Raw genomic sequence first — 18771 nt, 5'->3', positions numbered from 1 at the left:
TATGTGTGTGTGTGTGCGCGCGCGTGCAGGGAGACACTCTTGAGATGGTGGGGGAAACTGTCAGTGGGATGGCTAGATGCCCATATGAACCGAAACATGCCAACGTGGCCCTGTTTGCAGGTAAGACTCCAGCATCGTCTTTCTTCTCCATTGAACATGACTGCAAAATGTCCCTGCATATTACAGTATTAAATAAACATATAAAGCACTGAGGAAAAGCTGATGTCCCTGTTGTTATTCTCTAACTTAATTACATGCTAGTCTTTTGAACAATATTTATGGGTATCTCTCACTCTAATCACGCACATATGCTGTCCAGCATGTTCTCTGCACAGCATTACAGCTTTACTGCTTCCTGCCATGATGAACGTAATGTAAATTAAAAAAATAAATTTTATATATGAAGATGCATTACACCAACGAAAGTTTAATGAGATCATATTTTTAGTTCATAAGGCAGTGCCGATCCATCAGTGGAGGCGAAGAAACAAAGTATTGTTGTTTTAACCAATTTACCAACTAATGAGTATAACTAAAGATGTATGAAAGTGATAACGCATACACTTCTCTACACAGGGTAGTAGATGTTAGATGGAAAAGGGGTCTTATATATATACATACATATATATATATATATATATATATATATATATATATATATATATATATATATATATATATATATATATATATATAATCTCTAAACATTATTATAGAGAGAGACTTTATATAGTTTGTTTGTGTGCTTTTTTTTCAGAGGGGAATCTTTACACTGCCACGGTGACTGATTTTCTGGCCATCGATGCCGTGATCTACAGGAGTCTGGGGGAAAATCCTGCTCTGCGAACGGTGAAACATGACTCCAAATGGTTTCGAGGTAATACAGATGTCAAACGTTAGTTGACAGGAAGAGGAAGCTGTGCAGAGTCAGCATGGGGATGTAATATTAATGCTGTTTGTTTATGTTAAATGTATGTGAGAGAGAGTTAAGTGTATTAACGTGTGCCATGTCCACTGTTAAAAAGCATTTGTTGACACTCGCAGGACTTCAGTGTTAGAAAACCTAGTGAGCTGCCTTATTACATACATTAACTGAACCTCATAATCATAATCATGATCAAACAAAAAATAATTATGTATTATCCTGTGGGATAATTTTTTATAATAACAGAAAATACCAATACAAACAGATTAATGGAATTTTAAATGAGTGTAAACATTTGGTATCTAAATATATATATCACTGAGGTTGTCACAATGCATTCTGATGTAGGTTTTTGAAATGGAGCATTATTGTCAGAGTTAATAATGCTTTTGAGGATCCACATCTGAGTCAGCAGCCAACCTGATGTCAAACTGCACCCTCCTTCCCATCTTCCTTTGCTCCTGCGGTCTGTCCTCTGATGTGATCTCTCACTGATGCAGCAGAAAGCACATCTGTGTCCTGACTCAAACCCTTGTGCTCTCTCCCTCCTGCTGTCCTGGGTCACTTCCTGTCCCAAGACGGCCTCACTTTTTCTTTCTTTTGGTTTGTGTGTCCATTGACTAGATAATGGCTCTATTGGAAAGCGGCCTCTAGTTCAACACTATAGTTCAGTCAGATCCGCTCTTCTGAAAGTCATGTTATCTGAGGGAGTATTAATGTATCCCAAACAGGAAGTACTTATGGTTTGGTCCTGATCTGTCTGTTTCAGAGCCGTACTTTGTGAGTGCTGTGGAATGGGGGCCACATGTCTACTTCTTTTTCAGAGAGATGGCCATGGAGTTCAACTACCTGGAGAAGGTGAGAGGACTGTAGAGCAGATGAAGACTTTTGCACAAGTCTCTTGATTCTCAGGTTTTCTTCATGAGGAAAATATTATGGGAATAGATGTTCTTTATGGTTTTTACTGCAGAGAAGTTTCAAAGAAAATATTCTTTGGGGAACCCAAAATTGTGGTTCTGTACTCTGCTGTGCTTTATTTTTAAGAGGGTATGAACTCAAAATCTTGAATTCTGTATATTTATACTCCCTCTGTATGCCAGCTGTTTTCTCATTTGTGTCTATTTTGATGTATCCTAAGGAATTTTATATTTTAGTTTAATTCCTCTTGCTTTAAACAGTAGCATGATACTAATAACCCCAAGATCATGGGTTTGATTTCCTGGGAAATGATAAAATGTTTACATTGAATGGTATGTAAGTTACTCTGGATGAAAACATCTGCCAAATGGATGAATATAAGTATAGAATTCCTGAGACAATATGAGTAAAGTCTTCCTGCGGGAGATCAGCGGTGGATAGATCAGGAACAAGTGGTGGGAGTAATCTGAAATTGTGTTACCGTATGTCCAGTCAGGAAATATTATTCAAAGGTCAATACTAACTACTATATTTCCAGTCAGACACTGCTATGACCTATTCCCTGTTTTTGTGCTGAATGTTTAATTTAATAATTATGCTCTAAAATGCAGTTTTGAGTGTAATGTAGGCACACAGTGTTTTTTCTGTTGTTTTTCAGGTCACATCATTTACTGAAAACTGAGAAAAACACAAAGACAGAATAACAAGGGTTCCTTTTATGTGAGAATTAGCAATGCAAGACTTCTGCAAGAGCAAAATTGTGCTTGCGCAAGCATTTTATACTGCCGGACCTCAAGGAGAACAAAAAACCCACTGTACTTTGGATTTGGCTCTTTAAATCACTAGGCGAACCAGTTTTAGGGAATGCTGACATTTTCATGAATTAATTTATATTAGCTTACCCATTTTACACAGACTAGCTACTCTCCAAAATCTGCTTAAAATCCACAAGGATTAAAAGATTTGGGGCATTTTTCGAAAGGATTCAGTACTGTTTGATGTGTGTATTATCAAATTGCTTGAAATTCATAATTAATATCTCAGTTAAATTCATTTTTTCTGACCTTAGGTGGTTGTGTCTCGTGTGGGACGCGTGTGCAAAGCTGATCAAGGCGGATCACAGCGTGTGCTGGAAAAGCAGTGGACGTCATTCTTGAAAGCTCGACTGAACTGCTCAATCCCAGGAGACTCGCACTTCTACTTCAACCTCCTGCATTCCACCAGTCCCATCATCCGCATGCATGGCAGGGATATCATCCTCGCCGTCTTTTCCACACCCTCCAACAGGTGGGTCACAATCTTTAAAAGCAAGCTCTGATGAATCCAGTTCTCGGCAGCAATCGAGAAACAAGAAAAGAACCACCCACGATGCATATTGCACAGAGAAATGGCGAGGAGTGGTTGAAATCACTAGCTTCTGTCTGATTGGCTGGTATCCAGTTTCCAGGAGTCAGGGTGCACTGGTTTTTATCACTCTTCTACTGAGAAAACGTTGCGTTCGCAAGCTTCCAGGCTTCTACAGTGCGCTCTTCTGTAAAATAACTCGCCACAGTTTGCCAAAGTTTTCAAGGAATCAATCTTTGAACGATTTTGCTGGAAACACTTAATGGCACATAAACACAGTCAGTAATATGTTTTTTTTTTTAAGAAATATATACTTTTATTCAGCAAGGATATATTCAATTTATTAAAAGTGATAGTATTCAGCATTGATAATAATATGAAATGTTTCATGAGCACCAAATCAGCATATTAGAATGATTTCTGGATGACACTGAAGACTGGAATATTGGCTGCTAAAAATTCAGCTTTGCATCACATGAAAACATTGCATGTTACAATATGTGACAATAGAAAACATTTGTTTTAATTTTTACTGATTTTGATTAATAAATACACATAAATGTTCATAAGAGGCTTTGTTCAAAAACATAAACAAATCCTACCAACCCCAAACTTTTGAACAAGAGTGTACATAGTCCTCCCTGTTTTGCAAAAAGCTACTTTTACTGTAAAGATCAGGTGAATGCTTTCTGGTGAAGTGGGCAGTACTTGGCCAAAATAAGTTGCAATGTAGAAATACCGTAGTCCAAGCAGAATGTGAATCTCTAAAGATAAACTCCTAAATATAGTGCATTAGCAGCCTTATTGATAGACAATTGAGCTTGAAATATCACAGGCTGGTGGCAATTGCAGAGTGCTGGGAAACGGGTACAATCTGGGTTTAGGACGTGCCGTGGGATTATGGGTGAAAACCCCCTGAATATAGAACACTGGTGTGACACTGCAGGGAATATTATTGCAGGTTTTAATGTCATGTAGAGAGGCGCTGCTAGGGAACGGGGGGAAGAGATGGAGATTGACGTATGAATGAGGAATGGAATTGATGTGTATAGATGTACACATGCTGACAGGCTGTCACTAAGATGTCACACTTAGAGAGGAAAGCAACAACAAAACATATATTTTTGGGATCAGGGAGCAAGCGAATGTTTTGAAAGAGTTTGCAGGAAATAATTACAGGAAAGAATGCGAGAACACAAAAAGAGGGTGGGCTGTCAAGAGGATGGTAGTGAAGACGCTGAAAGAGTCTTTATAATGAGAGGAAATCAAGAGAAGAGAAAACGGAGAGAAAATGGTTCCTGTACGCACATTGCTACCCTTGTGTGATTGAGGTCTGAGAGGGAATGCTTCAAGGAACAGTCCGCCCAAAAAATGAAAATTGTCATTTTATACACTCTCATGCTGTCATTTTCTTCATGGAGCACAAGAGGAGAATTGATTGTCAAGTGCCAAAAACACTAGGGATGCATTGATATAAAATTTATGACTTGTTTAGACAATAATTATTTTTTTAAATTAGTAAATAACCAATAAATATTAGATTAAATGTTGTGTACAAAAATATTTCTTCAACGAAAAAATAATAATAATAATTAATTAATACTTAAAAATGTATACTTTGATTCAGCAAGGATGCATTAAAGTGATCAAATTGATATTAAAGATATTTTACAATGTTACAATACAATAAACGTTACAAAAGATTTATCTTTCAAATAAATGTTGTTCTTTTTAAGTTTCTATTCAAATCATTAAAAATTTATATTGGGTTCCACAAAATTATTAAGTAACACAACGCCTTTTATCATTAATGATCAAATGACATTATTATCATGGATATTATTATTATTATTATTATACTCAAAATCAGCAAAAACATATTTTTGAAGGATTATGTGACACTATGTGACTGGAATAATGGCTGCTTAAATTTAATAATTCAAAGCAAAGGAATTACATTAAAAATATAGATTTAGTACATTTATAATAGGAAAAAATTTACATTATAATATTTCACAATATTACTGTTTTACTGATTTTATTAAACCATTGCTTGTCTTGATGATCATTACAGTTTTATTATATCCATTAGTGTTCGTGACATTTATTAATATTAAATGACTGCAAAGGTAATGTAAATATTTAGATTATTACAACACTGAATTTTTTTTTTTTTTTTTTTTGGACAGTGTATAGTGACTCATATTTCAGATTCTACTTTAGCTGAAAATTCTATGTCTACAGTGTTTGCAAGAGTGTGCATGATTATGAGACCTGTGTGATAAATGAAGAGCAATAGAGCACCCTCTGAATGATGGAGACAGGACTCCAAGCATGCAAATGTGTATTTGTGTCAGAGTAGGGACCAAACCTCAGCAAATGCCAACTCTAATAACATCTCAGTCTGCTAATGGCCACTCTGGGGGAGGGGGGGGAGAAAAAATATGAAGGATGAGTATGTGTGTGTGGAGGGGGGAGATATTCACTCAAGGACGAATGTATGAGGCGGTCAGTAATAGCCCACATCTTCCACCACCTCTCCTTCACAAGAGTTAAAAAAATAAACTGACTCTTATCTGTGAAGGTTCCTCTACTCCACTCTTATCCTGAGGGCACAGATCAACGGCAGGCTCTGTCAGAGATGGAGCACCGGGGTGCAGTGACAGGGAGCGTCCAGCTGTACAAGCATTCCTGTCTGCAGCTGTAGTCCCCCATAAACAGCGCAGGGGGCTTCGCTAGCCTGCCGGGAGAATGTGTGGTCTGTTAAAGAGCTCTCAGACAAATTGCCGGGACTGGTTATTGCGTGGCAGACACAGCAGCAGGGGAGGACTATGGGAATGAATGAAAGGCATGTTGGGATGTGGTTCGAGATGGGTCTAAGTATTATGGCAAGGAGAGTAATAAAGTGCAGACTGTCTTAGAAGCAGAGACTCATGCTGAATAGAGAGTGGTTAACAGGACTATTCTGTGGATTTTGAACATTTTGCCAATTTCTCATAAATTCTGATTATTTATACATGAGCGGATTTTAATTTCTAAATCTCATTTTAAATATTCATGCTCCGTTTTTCAAATTAAGACAAGCAAGGTGTCACTTTTACTATTGCTTATAATTGGGTTTAGGGATTTATTCTTTCTGTTTGGTAAGATTTTGTAATGTTTTAAAAGAAGTGTCTTATATTCACCAAAGCTGCATTTAATTAATCAATAATACAGTAAAATGGTAATATTGTGCAATATTATTAAAATATATTTTAAAAAGTCATTTATTACTGCAACGACAAAGCTGTTACTCCAGTCTTTAGGGTCATGTGATCCTTTAGAAATGATCGCTCACAACAGTAGTGCTGTTTAATATTCCTATTTTGTATTATTATAAAGTGTCTTTACTGTCACTTTTGATCAATTTAATAAATCCTTGCTGAGTAAAAGTATTCGTTTCTTAAAAAAATCTTACTGACACCAAACTCGAAGAGTGGTTTTTGCTTCAAATCAAAGTTTTAATGCTGTGATTCTTTTTAGAGGTGGTTGATTTAGTTCATGGTTTAAAACTCTTTATTGGAGAATGTTTTTAAATCCATATGGAGGAAATTAATTGGAATAATATTTAAGAAGCCAAAAAATGAGTCATTATTGCACTCCATTGTACATACTTTGCTGTATAAATCATCAGTACATAGTTTTCTTTTTTCTTTTTTGCATTTTTTTTTTTTTACTTCTTTTGCACATGGACTGTAGAAGATAAAAGGAAATCACTGGGAGGGAAAGAGGCTAACTTGTGTTGCCCACATAGACCCCACAGCTCAAGTCAGAGTGTGTGTTGTTGAGGATGTTTTCCAGGTCTGTGTTGTTGCTGAATTGTTGCAATTGTGTCTATCTTACCTGAAACAGAACAGTAGAGTATATGGATTTTTCGTCTTCAAGCAATCTGAAAACTCTTTTTGCCTGGCAGATGATTAAGTTAATAGCACACTTCCTCTCAACAAGCTGCAACATTTGAGGTTTCAATACAAACTGTGCTGAACCCAGAAACCGATAATCTGATCTGATGAACCAATATACAGTATATAATAGAACATTTGAATTCTGAAAGAACTACATATCTCAACATTGGGAAAAATATACGGTGAAAAATAGTTCTCAAAAGACAGGTTTCACTCTCACCGAAACAGCGCAAGGAGGTGAGGGGTGTTTGCATCTCATTTGAGCTCCCGATGCTTTGAAATATGGGGCTGAGGCTCCAGGCAGGGCAGGAGAGATGAGGTGAGATTGTTGTAAATGAGAAGACTGCAGGTGAAATCATCCTCTCAGTGGATCATGGTGGATGCAGAGTACAGATTCAAGATGACATAAAAGAATGCCTGAATCTACAAATTTGTTTCAAGTGATAGTTTTCAAAAATAATAATTATGTCATCCTTTACTCAACCTCATGTCATTCCAAATCTTTCATAATATGTAAAACAGAATTTGGCTGCTCCTCCTCCAGCCAATGCTAAAAGAAAAAAATATTTTAGTGAGAATTTTAATATTTTCCGCTTTCAGTATCTAAAGATCAAGATAAAGATAAATTTACTTATAACATAGAAACATATAAAACGTGAAGACTTTTTTTCAGAGAATGTATATTTATATTGAGTGTATTTTCTTACTGCACTGGCCGATTTATTTCACTTGCTTTATATATACACAAGTAAACAAGTAAAAAACTGCTGGTGCAGTAAGACTTGATAAAATTATACATTCAAGATATTGTCACTCTTAGAGCTACAGTCAGTAACTTTTGGCGCTCGCGTCTGGCGGAAGAACATTGTGTGACGGATAAATACAACAAAATAAAATGATACGACTGGCATACAAACTGTGACCTTCACGTGACCAAGATGTGTAACAGAGAATCCGTCCATTTGTTGTTTTTTTTTTAAATAAAACATCATTATGGCTCAGCACACTTCTACCTGTTATTTGTTTTGCAAAAATCCACCGCTCCCGGCTCTTCTAGTCCAATCAGCGCAGGGCTGTGCCACAGAGTTGTTTTGTGTTGAAAATGTAAAAAATATATATAATGAGCGAGTACATCATGAATCCATTATCCAAACCGTGTTTTTGTCTTCTCTTGAATCCCTATTGTACCCCTATAATAAGTGTTTATATTCGGGCTATTTTAGTCTGGTTGGGGTCAGCAACGCTGCAGAGTATCACAGTACCTGCGTGACTCGCCATAGATATAAACAGAGAGAAGTAGTTCCGGCTACAATGTTCTTCCGCCAGACGCGAGCACCAAAATTAATATTTTATGAAATGTTGCTTCTCAAGTAAATTTTGCCCTTTTTGGAAAATAATCTTCTGAATCGTGTCAATAGTCAAGAGAGGTCACCAAAAGCTATTCAGTATTCTGATAAACCAGTCACAACTGATTATTTACATGAATGTTTTAAGGATACAATAGCAAAAATGGAGAGTTTGGAGGTAGAAAATTGTCATGTAAAACTGAACAACAACTGCAAAAGATTTGACCATCATTGTAAGTGGACTAAAAATAAAACAACAACACAAAAAAAAGAGTATATGTCCCATTTAACAGATTAAGGCACAACAATAGTTGTTTGGAAAAAAAAAGTTGTAGACATTTTTTTGTGTGTGTGTGTTCTGCCACTGCGGCAAGTTGCTCACCTGTCAGGCGTCTGCATTGTGTCAGGCTGATGACATTGATGTTCAGTATATGATATGAGCCTAATGAGGTCTTGTCAGACTTATGTTTAACTGTCACTGTGTCTGCTGTCAATCATAAGGTCATTCTCAGCTGCTATCTGGCCTACGGCTTCAAACACGCACATACAATCCCACTTCAGGGTAAAACCAGTGGAAATGTGACAGATGTGTCCCACAATGCTGTTGGAGACAGCTGTTTATCTTTGCTTCTGCCCCTGAGCTTTACAGACCATCACATGAATTCCCTCTTAAACCCAGCAAGCTACACTCAAGCACGCCTTCATGGACCACAAAGCCCAGATCAACATGGGTGACTTTGAAAGATCAGTGTGAGTGCCACCCTTTCCAGACCTGAACCTGCCATCCAGTCTCTCAGAGTCATTTATTGGATCCCATAGAATCCTGGATCACAAAGTTACTGTGCAGTCTGTTTTCAAAGCAGAAGGTGATGTTCTGCATCTGAGAAGACTGCGAGAGATATAGAGCTCAAGAGAGTGATTGAGAGGGAGTGAACGACTCACCTGTGTCAAGGATGTAAGAAAATACAGCTGTGGCTTGTACTTACAAAGTATTGTCAATGCCAGGAAATTTGAGGAGGAAAAAGAGAGAGAGAGAGAGATAGAGAGAGTGGGTGTAAACGAGAACTGAACTGACTCACTCTGCATGACTCTCTGTTCTCTCCTAAGAAAGTCTTTAAGTGCTGAAAGCTGTCGCTTCACCGGAGACAAATCACTTCAGGACCGTTTAGAGATTGAAGCTCCGCTTCGCAGTAACCAGGTTTCCATCCACATATTTTTATGCAAATTTTGTGATACTGCATCAAAAATTGCTGTGTGGAGACACCGAGATATGTCTAAGATTTACAAAATAAGCATAAAAAACAAATTGTTCTGCTCATACATACCTCTTGCACAACAAAAGAGGGGTCTTGCATGTTTTTCCTTTTTGTACTTTCCTGAAGAAGCTGTTTCACACAATAGATGTTTGCTTATAATCCACACTATTAAAAATGATTATTTGTTGGCATCCGTGGTTCAATGAAGAACCATAAGCATCCATGGAGCCTTTCCATTGTGCTTAATGTTCTTTGTAATGGAAAAACTTTTATGTAAATTGTTCTTCACACTAAGAAAAAAAAGTGATTATTTTATCAACTTTTCACTGAAAGGTTCTGCTGATCTATTCTTCAATAGCAATGCTAAAGAAGAACCCTAATTGAACCCTTTTGAAACCCAAATTTTTTAAGCGTGCACAAAACACAATAATAACTAAGTTTGTATAAATGAACAAGGTAATATGTTTACATATCCTTGGATTTTAATATTGTTTGTTGTTATCTTGATGATCAATGATTTTTTTCTTTCTGGTAGTTTTTAATGAGTCCCTTGTTTGCCCTGAGCAGTTACATTGTCCACTTCAGAAAAATCCCTACCGTTCCTGCACATTCTTTTTTTCTTTCTTTTTTCCCTGCATGTTTGAACCCTTTCCAAAAGTGACTGATTTTTAGATCCATCTTTCACGGAGGACAATTAAGGAACTCAAACACAACTATAACAAAAGGTGAAAACATTTGATGCTCAAGAAGGAAACGTGCATGACACATTACATATGACTATATTTTATTTATACAATTTTGCTGCTTCATATGTTTAATATCATTAATCTACCTTTTTTTTTTTGTCTTTGTGTGTGTGACCTTCCAGTTTATACATGAGTCTTGGGCTTGGTTTATGGACAGGCACCTTATAAAGAATTCTGATTCATCATGTGGCTTTCTATTGTGCCACTGAGAAACCCAAGTATGTTTCTCACAGTTGCGTTTGTGTAACGCTGCTTTCTTGAACAGGTCCTCTGTGGGAGGAAAAGGTCAGTGTGTGGAAGAGCTTGCATTCACCCAAGGTTTCCAGTGACAGCTCTGGACAATATTCTCTGCTCTGTTTGCCTTGAAATGTCTGTCCAGCTGCCCACTTTACAGATCTATTCAAGGCTGTCAACTGATGTGTTTTCGACATGTTTGTGATAAATGAAATCCATTTTGTATTGTGAGTCTCCTCCACTCAGAGCAGTATCATGGAAACAGGACAGGTCTGAGGATATCGCGTAATATTAGCATTGTGCTGTATTTCTGCAGTATTCCTGGATCTGCAGTTTGTGCTTTCGACATGGAGCAGCTGGCCGAAGTGTTTGATGGAAGATTTAAAGAGCAGAAATCGCCCGAGTCGATATGGACACCTGTTCCAGATGAGGCTGTGCCCAAACCGAGGTACTGAATAAAACGACATTTACAACTCTAGAGAGTGTTTTATGTCTTCAAATGCCAACCTGCAGAGAGGAAGTTTATAATAATGTGCTGTGTTTGTGAATTTCTCAGGCCGGGTGGTTGTGCCATACAAGGCTCAAAGTTCAATTCCTCCAACTCTTTCCCTGATGACATGTTGACTTTTGTCAAGACCCATCCACTGATGGATGAAGCCATCCCATCACTCGGTCAGAGACCATGGATTGTTAGGACCATGGTTAGGTGAGAACAACTTTCTCTCGGATGTCCTCAGATTCTCAACTGTTAAAAGCAGGTCATGCATGCCTTCAAGACATGATATCTTTTTTGTCATTGGTCTAAAGTGGACTAGTGCTTCTAGATGAGCAATCAGGTCGATCTCAAATACTCCAGATGGTAGTTCATTAGTCTTTGAGACTACCAACAAATGACCAAATTATTTTTCACAAACTTAAATTTAGCTGCTAGCTTCACCCGGGCATTATTTTCTTCATTGAGATCCTTGCTAAACATTTAACCGACCGGCTGTGATGTCTGCTAGCATTAGTATCTGTCCAATCTCAGTCTTCAGACTACGTGGTTCCAGCAACTGGGGTTTCTCAGCATCCCACAGGGCATAACAGGATTATAGTAACAAGTTGTTTGTGTCATCTTAAACACTCTGGGAGATCGTCTTATTTTAGAAAGCTGAATCATCCAAGTAGAGCAGTTTTGGCTGTTTCCTTGAGATATGCTGGTTTGTCAATAGAAATGGCTTTTTTCGGATTTGTGTGTTTTTGCATGAGATTTTGGATTATAATTTAATACCTTTTTCCCCTCTCGGTAGCATTTGAGAATGTATTAAGTTGTATTCTGTCGCTTTCAGATACCAGCTCAACAAAATGGTGGTGGACACAAACGCTGGTCCATATGGCAACCAGACAGTCCTCTTTCTGGGTTCCAGCCGAGGGACCATCCTCAAATTCCTTGTCACCCCCAACAGTGATAACACAGTGACCAACAGCAATGTGTTCCTCGAGGAACTGGAAGGCTACAACCCAGACAGGTAGGGGTTAATTCTGAAACACGCTCTTTGGTGCTTGTTTTATGGCAGAGAATCACAAGTCATGGCATGTAAACAGATGGAGCATTAGCTGGTCATTATCTCTTGCGGAAAGCGGCAGGAGTTTGCTAGCAACACTCATTTTTCATGGATATAGTGGTAATTGCTTCTTCATCCAGACAGACTAAGTGCTGTTTAGTCTGTTTCTCCTCACATACACACTCTCTCTATCTCAAAAAATTGTGAAACCTTTTACACACTAAAGCAATAATCTGGTAAATCATGTGAGCCTGTCTGCAGATTTTAATTTCCAAAGACCAAATTAGCTAAAAACAAACATTCTTGATAAAACATGAAACAACAGTGCATGAAGGCTTTGACAGTGCTAGCTGTGTCTAGCGCAGCGGGAAGCCAGATAATCAGGGGAGTGTAGATGGAGTAATCAGATTAGGCTCCGATCATGCTGGTCTTGCATAACCTCTGCCATCTCTCATCATGCGGTGGTGAAGTGGTAAATCATTAAACGCGCAGGGTCAGGGAGTCCGCGACCGATGGAAGCCGCTCAGAAATGCACGTCTTCATCCATATCGATCAAGAAAACAATAACATAATTAGGATGGGGGCAAGAGTGTTAATGTATGTCAATTTATTTTTATTAACACTTTTCTTTTTATCTTGACGTATTTGTATCATCCGTGTAAGTTTAGTTTTTTGTTCCAAATATTTTTTTTGTCTCGCTTGTTTTCTGTGATCTATCTATAGAAGTGGTTAATTTTCATCTCTTACGTCTTCTGTTTCACTCTCCTACTCACATGTGTCAAAGAGAGGCAGCTTTTTTCTTCTTAAATCAGTTTAAACTTGCCAGTTGCACTTCTTTATCTCACCCTCTGTCTGTCCTCTTTCTGTCTCTCTCTTTCGTTACTTTTGGCTGCCTAAAAATGGAGCTGTACTGCAGTGATTCATTCATTAATCTTTATTTGTCTCTCTCACAACTCAATTTTCAACTAGGGCTGTTAATTAAATGTGTTAATTTAGTGAGATTTATTCTATTAAAAAAAGCTAATTAACAATTAAACCAAATTTATTCAAGAAATAATGGTTATGGTAAAACCCATTCAGAAGTGAATTTTTTATATATATTTTTATGTGTGTGTGTGTGTGTGTATATAATATATATATAATATATAAATTAGATTAATTGAAAGCCATATTACGTAATTATTTTTATTTGTTTTTAATTGGTTCAGTAATATTTTCAACATAGATTTTCTAGTCCGTAAATCATTTTGCTTTTCAAGTTAATCTGTTTTTACAGCATTTTTTTTTTCTCTGTAAAATTAGATTAAAATACTTTTTGCAGCAAGCTTAATCTAGTTTCTCAAGTGTGGCTCATTACTCAGATCCGATGCATAAATTACTAATGATTTCTCTGCTGCTATCGAGGCCATTAACGTAAGCGTTTCTATAACCATATGTATATGTGCACTTGTATACAAACAAATGCATTTTCTAACATGGCAGGAGCAATAAAGATACTCTTAACTGGTAAGTGCCAGTTAAGTGTAACGCATGGAGGAGTGGGTGGCTGCCAGACTCCTAGATATGAATCCGATTAGCTACTGGGACCGAGTACAAAGTGACAACACATTAATGTGATATCACATTAATATGACACACATTTTCCTTTTGAAGCCCTTTATGCCTCTTCCTGTTTTTCATTCATAGGATGAAAGTTAGTGTTAGTTCATTAGAGATATACTATATAACAAGCTGTTATCTTAATGAATAGATGGCCTCGGTGGAAATTTCAAGATTTAAGATGGCAAATGAACTTTCATTACTAAGCTCCAATGTCTAATGTGTTAAAAGGATAGTAGATGCTTATAAGAAATGCAGTAGCTAGCTTGAGGTTCTGCTCGTCTACCTTTGCTTCATTAGTTCTTGTTAACCGCACAGCATTATATTGTGTTAAGATAAACCTTATCAGACTGTGCTAAGCTTGACTGTTTAGACTTTATTCATGTAGGTTGGGTTCATGTCATTCTGTATCAAACTGTGTTTGAGTGTTTTCTCTACGTAAATTGTGTTTGACTTTCTCCCTGCACTCTTTTAATTTGTTGCAAATTGATTTGGACTGTGTGTGCTCCAGGTGTGGGACGGACTCTCCTCAGGCCAGGCAGCTGCTTTCTCTCACACTGGACCGCATCAGCCACAGCCTCCTATTGGCTTTCCCCTCTTGCGTGATCAAAGTGCCTGTAGCACGCTGCCAACTCTATTCTCGCTGCTTGAAGTGAGTGACACACACGTTTAGTTAGCACTTTAAACGAGGACATCATATATAGTCTGTTGTTTTTACAGTATATAGATGAAATGCTAAAATCTATATTATTGTTTTTTATTTGTAGAATAATATAGTTTTATATAATAAATATTATATATTATCTATAATATTTTTCAATTGATTTTCAAATGCATTTTAAATACTTATGTACCGTATTATTGCAAATTTAATTTTAATTATAATGTTAATTTTAATATTGATGTTGTATAAAAATAGTGTTATATTTTTGTATTAATTAATATTTTGTTACAAATTTTATATTATGTGTTTCATTTATTTTCATAATTATTTTACATTTAAAATGAATGTACCAAGAAGGATATTATATAAAATCGCTGAATATTGTCAAAATTTATATTCCACACTTGCAGGATTTTAACTTTCACAATGTCTGCAGAATTATTGCAAAGCACTATGAGACCGATACCATGTAGAATGCAAAGCACTGAGCTGGACAAAGAACACTAGTGAGCATTTTGACACGGGGTTGAAAATCACCCCGGGTGTGACAGCTTCAAAATAACTTCCAAAGTCTTGAATAAGATTTGATAAGATGCAATTGTGAGGAACCTCCAGTTTCATCTGGCACTTGCGAAGGCCATTGTTGGAGGATCTGTTTGGAGACTGAACATGTAATTTCGAGCACAATAACAATCCATGCATGCAACGAAGGCGTTCCTTAATCCCATTGGAAACCTTTGGGAAATTCTGAATCGAAGCTGATGAATAAATCTCAGCTTTGGGATAAATTTAAGGAGGCCTGGCAAGAAATGACATATGGGCATAGCTTTTTGAGTAATGCCCAGGAGAACGGCTTTTATAATCAAAAACAAGGAATACCAGCCAAGTATGAATAACAGATTATATTCTAGTCAGTGTCTGCTTTACTTTTTATTTTAAATTATATTTTATTTAGATTAAATATAATTATTCCAATTTATGACCTTCCGAAGTGTTCCCAAAGGCAGGATTTGTCATGTTTATCTAGCTTCTGTGGACAAATTTGACCCAAAAGCATAGTTAAGTAAACCCGCACATACATACATGTACAGTACATTTGCCTAGCTACAGTACATAACTGGGAACCTCCCATTGACTCTTTGATAGTTGTTAAATAAAGCTATTTAAATAATCCAGAATATAAAATGATGCCTAAAATATGATTTTAATGTGAACAGTGACATCATTTATAGCCTTTTACAAACCATTTGTCCTTTTCAGTACAATTCCAACAACTGTTTATTCCATTGCTCTTAGCTCTAGGATGGTTTTATGATCACTGGTCACCAGCCCGTGGTCTGTGTATGTGCCCATGGGTCATTGGTGCAGCCCAGTGAGGCGCACTAACACATGTCATGCATCTAATGTGTGCACTGAACCAGCTGGAGCATGGATGAAATCCAGCAGAATTAAACTATATACTGTCTGGTGCCTTGGGGATTCATGCTTGTTTCTGTTCTTTCACAGGAACTGCATCGCCTCACGGGATCCCTACTGCGGCTGGACCAGAGGAAGCACCTGCTCTTTCCTCCGTGCCGGTACAAGGTGAGGTTTGACAACATACCTACCAACATCATGTTAACATCTGTCTATTCGAACATATACAACAAGATTTCCATCTTCAGATAAAGCATGTCTAAAAAAACACTAGTTTTTGTGTTCTGCCTCTTTTTAAATGCACCTGTAAAGGTGTGTCCGTCTCCAGAGATATGGTTTTATTGAATTCTGTGTGCAAATACAGGTTGTCTGCCGGTATACTGAGATCAAAACGTGGAGACCGTTTTTACTTCAGTGCAGTTATGCAATTACAGCTCTCTGGCTGGATCTGATTTGATTTACCAAGGACGGTCAACCTGTAGATCGATTCCGTCTTGCATAATACTGAAACATTCTCACCAATTGAATTTCACAGTGGAAAAACGATACAGAAGTAGTTCTAATTACTGCTGCTTGCTTAAATACACAAATAGCGAATATGCAAAACAGGTTAAGAAGGGAATTTCTCTTGGGTGTTTATCAGTGTCTTTACACTTCTCATTGCTATAATATGACTAATGTTCGTCCTCAGGAGAGCGGCGGGAAGGAATCTGCATGCTCATTGAAATTCTCAGGGTGGTTCACCGCTGTAGTATAAAAAAAACTCTGCCATCTTCCGAGAGGAGTTCTGGAGGTTACAGCTCTGTTTCTGCAGTTTGTATAAACTATATTATTACAATTATATTTTATAGACATTTCACAGAAAGCATTAAAACAACACGGGTCTAAGCATATCTTCTGAAAAACTAAGACCCTGGCAGTAAAAGACCCCTGGCTGCCTTGTTGTCCTGGGCTTTGACTAATTGCCGACGGTAGTGGAAAGAGGCTGGTCCCCCCGTGTACACTTCTGCTGTGCGTAGCCTTCGGCCTTTCCTCTGTTTGACTTATGCAGTTGGAAGGAAGCCATTCGTGAGCCGACTGCAGTCATTTTTCTTCATTATTGAGGCTTTAAGGTAACACAGAACATCTCTAATAGAGCACTGTGCTGCCTCTGTGTATAAGACTTGATCAGAAGCGCAGATTGAGTTTCTGCACACATCCTGTACATGCTTTTAACATGCTTTATCACTTATTATTGAACCCAAGAGCAAAGGACCTAAAAAAACAAGACATTTTAGAAGTACTCTTCAAGACAGCATTAAAAAAATGTTTTTCTTTCAAAAAAGAGAGAGAAAATACACAGGCGTTACTGTAATCCAGACAGTGCAGTTTTATGGCCTGTTTATGTGGTTTGCTGATGAATGTTTCTACTACTGTTCTTTCTCCCATTCACCACAGGCTTCCCTTCGAACAAGACGTCGAGCACGGAAACACTTCTCACTTGGGAGACTGTGACGGTAAGAACACATTTTTATTACAACAATAAAACTCTTCACGCTGTGACCTCCCGTTCTCTCCCCTCGTCGTCCGTTTTGAGCTTTTGTTCTGCTGCAAGAGCCTCAGTTCGGGAGTGTGGCGATCACAACTTGCGCTTTCTATTTGTAGTTCCCCTTTCATCTCCGATTATGTTCGTCTTGGAACTGAGTTCTGTGTGAGCCTCTCTTGGTGGGGTTCATCGCAGCAAATCAGTCGTTCAGTCTGAAATTAATTCGCTGTAGAACCCTTTGATCTCACCGCTGATTCTGCACAGGCATTGGTGCACATTAATCCTGGGTCCACCACAGGAGACCTCGCTCATCTACTGTGAGCCACAAACACTTGGAAGTATAAATATTGCATAATGATCGTGTCCGCCTGGCTGGATTTTAATCTGCTCATCAGGAGCTTTTGAAGTTTTCCAGCCCCTGGTTCAGTTGTGGTGCACAAGCCAGAAAGTAATGGGGTGGTGAGGCCAGCTGCTGTATTTGCTAATGTGTTTCCTAATGGAGAAGAGCAGTAAGTCTGGAGAAAAAAAAACATAGTAGCTTTTTTTTTAAGCATTTATAAATCTGTTAATGTTCAGTTCATTGTAATTACTTGCACATGATAATACAAAAATATAACTGAAAATGTAAGTTTATGTAGAAAGTAAACTTGAATTAATCCGGTAAAATATGTTTCATTGTTAGTTCATGATTTTAGTAATTGATTATTTTACCTAGTATAATATCTGTGCTATTTTCTCAGCAACCTGCTAACCTCAAACCCTGTTAAAATCAATTGTGAATCAAGTCTTCTGTGAGATAAATATCACAAAATAAAATCCTTGACGCAAGATGAATTTACTTAAGAAGCAACAAGTAAATTCTAAATTCTAAAGTACATTTTCTCAGTGTTTTGTCTAATTGCACTGGCAGTGTTGCTTCTTGAGTAAATTTATCTTATTTAATTTAGATTTAGACCATCACTAACTGACATAAACCAGTCTTGATCAGCATGTAAATGCATGCTGGTTAAAGCTGGTCTGAAAGGCAGGGTGTCTCTCTAGTGACTCTTAGACTGGGGACTTGCATAGACATCGTCTCATTCTTCATCCTTAATAAGTCTTGTGTAAATAAGTGTTTGCCTACAAGGCTTTGATCAGCGGAGCGCATGTCACATCCATCACGCTTCTCGAGTGTGGTTCTCCTGGGCCTGCAGTGCAGGGAGACACAGGCCTGGGGTTGAGAAGTGGGCAGTTTAGAGGATGTAGCACTGCATCCATCACAGTTTGTAGCTGGTGACTGGCTTTCATCTCCTGCTGGGAGGGTTTACAGA

The 18771-nt window shown here is 37.7% G+C and overlaps 1 protein-coding gene across 1 annotated transcript in view; it reads left to right on the top strand.

Annotated features, from left to right (window-relative positions):
- Positions 1-18771, top strand: part of LOC113069890 (semaphorin-6B-like) — a 111490-nt gene that overhangs the window by 76080 nt on the left and 16639 nt on the right. Inside the window, exons 7-16 of the mRNA XM_026242995.1 lie at positions 30-120; positions 758-877; positions 1695-1783; positions 2913-3130; positions 11030-11161; positions 11270-11419; positions 12042-12221; positions 14368-14508; positions 16027-16104; positions 17374-17432. Of these exons, the coding sequence (XP_026098780.1) occupies positions 30-120; positions 758-877; positions 1695-1783; positions 2913-3130; positions 11030-11161; positions 11270-11419; positions 12042-12221; positions 14368-14508; positions 16027-16104; positions 17374-17432 (1258 nt within the window). The remainder of the gene's footprint in view (positions 1-29; positions 121-757; positions 878-1694; positions 1784-2912; positions 3131-11029; positions 11162-11269; positions 11420-12041; positions 12222-14367; positions 14509-16026; positions 16105-17373; positions 17433-18771) is intronic.

This window comes from Carassius auratus, unplaced genomic scaffold (genome assembly GCF_003368295.1).
Source record: "Carassius auratus strain Wakin unplaced genomic scaffold, ASM336829v1 scaf_tig00002576, whole genome shotgun sequence".
Taxonomy (NCBI): Eukaryota; Metazoa; Chordata; class Actinopteri; order Cypriniformes; family Cyprinidae; genus Carassius; species Carassius auratus.
This window is presented reverse-complemented; position numbering and strand designations above follow the sequence as displayed.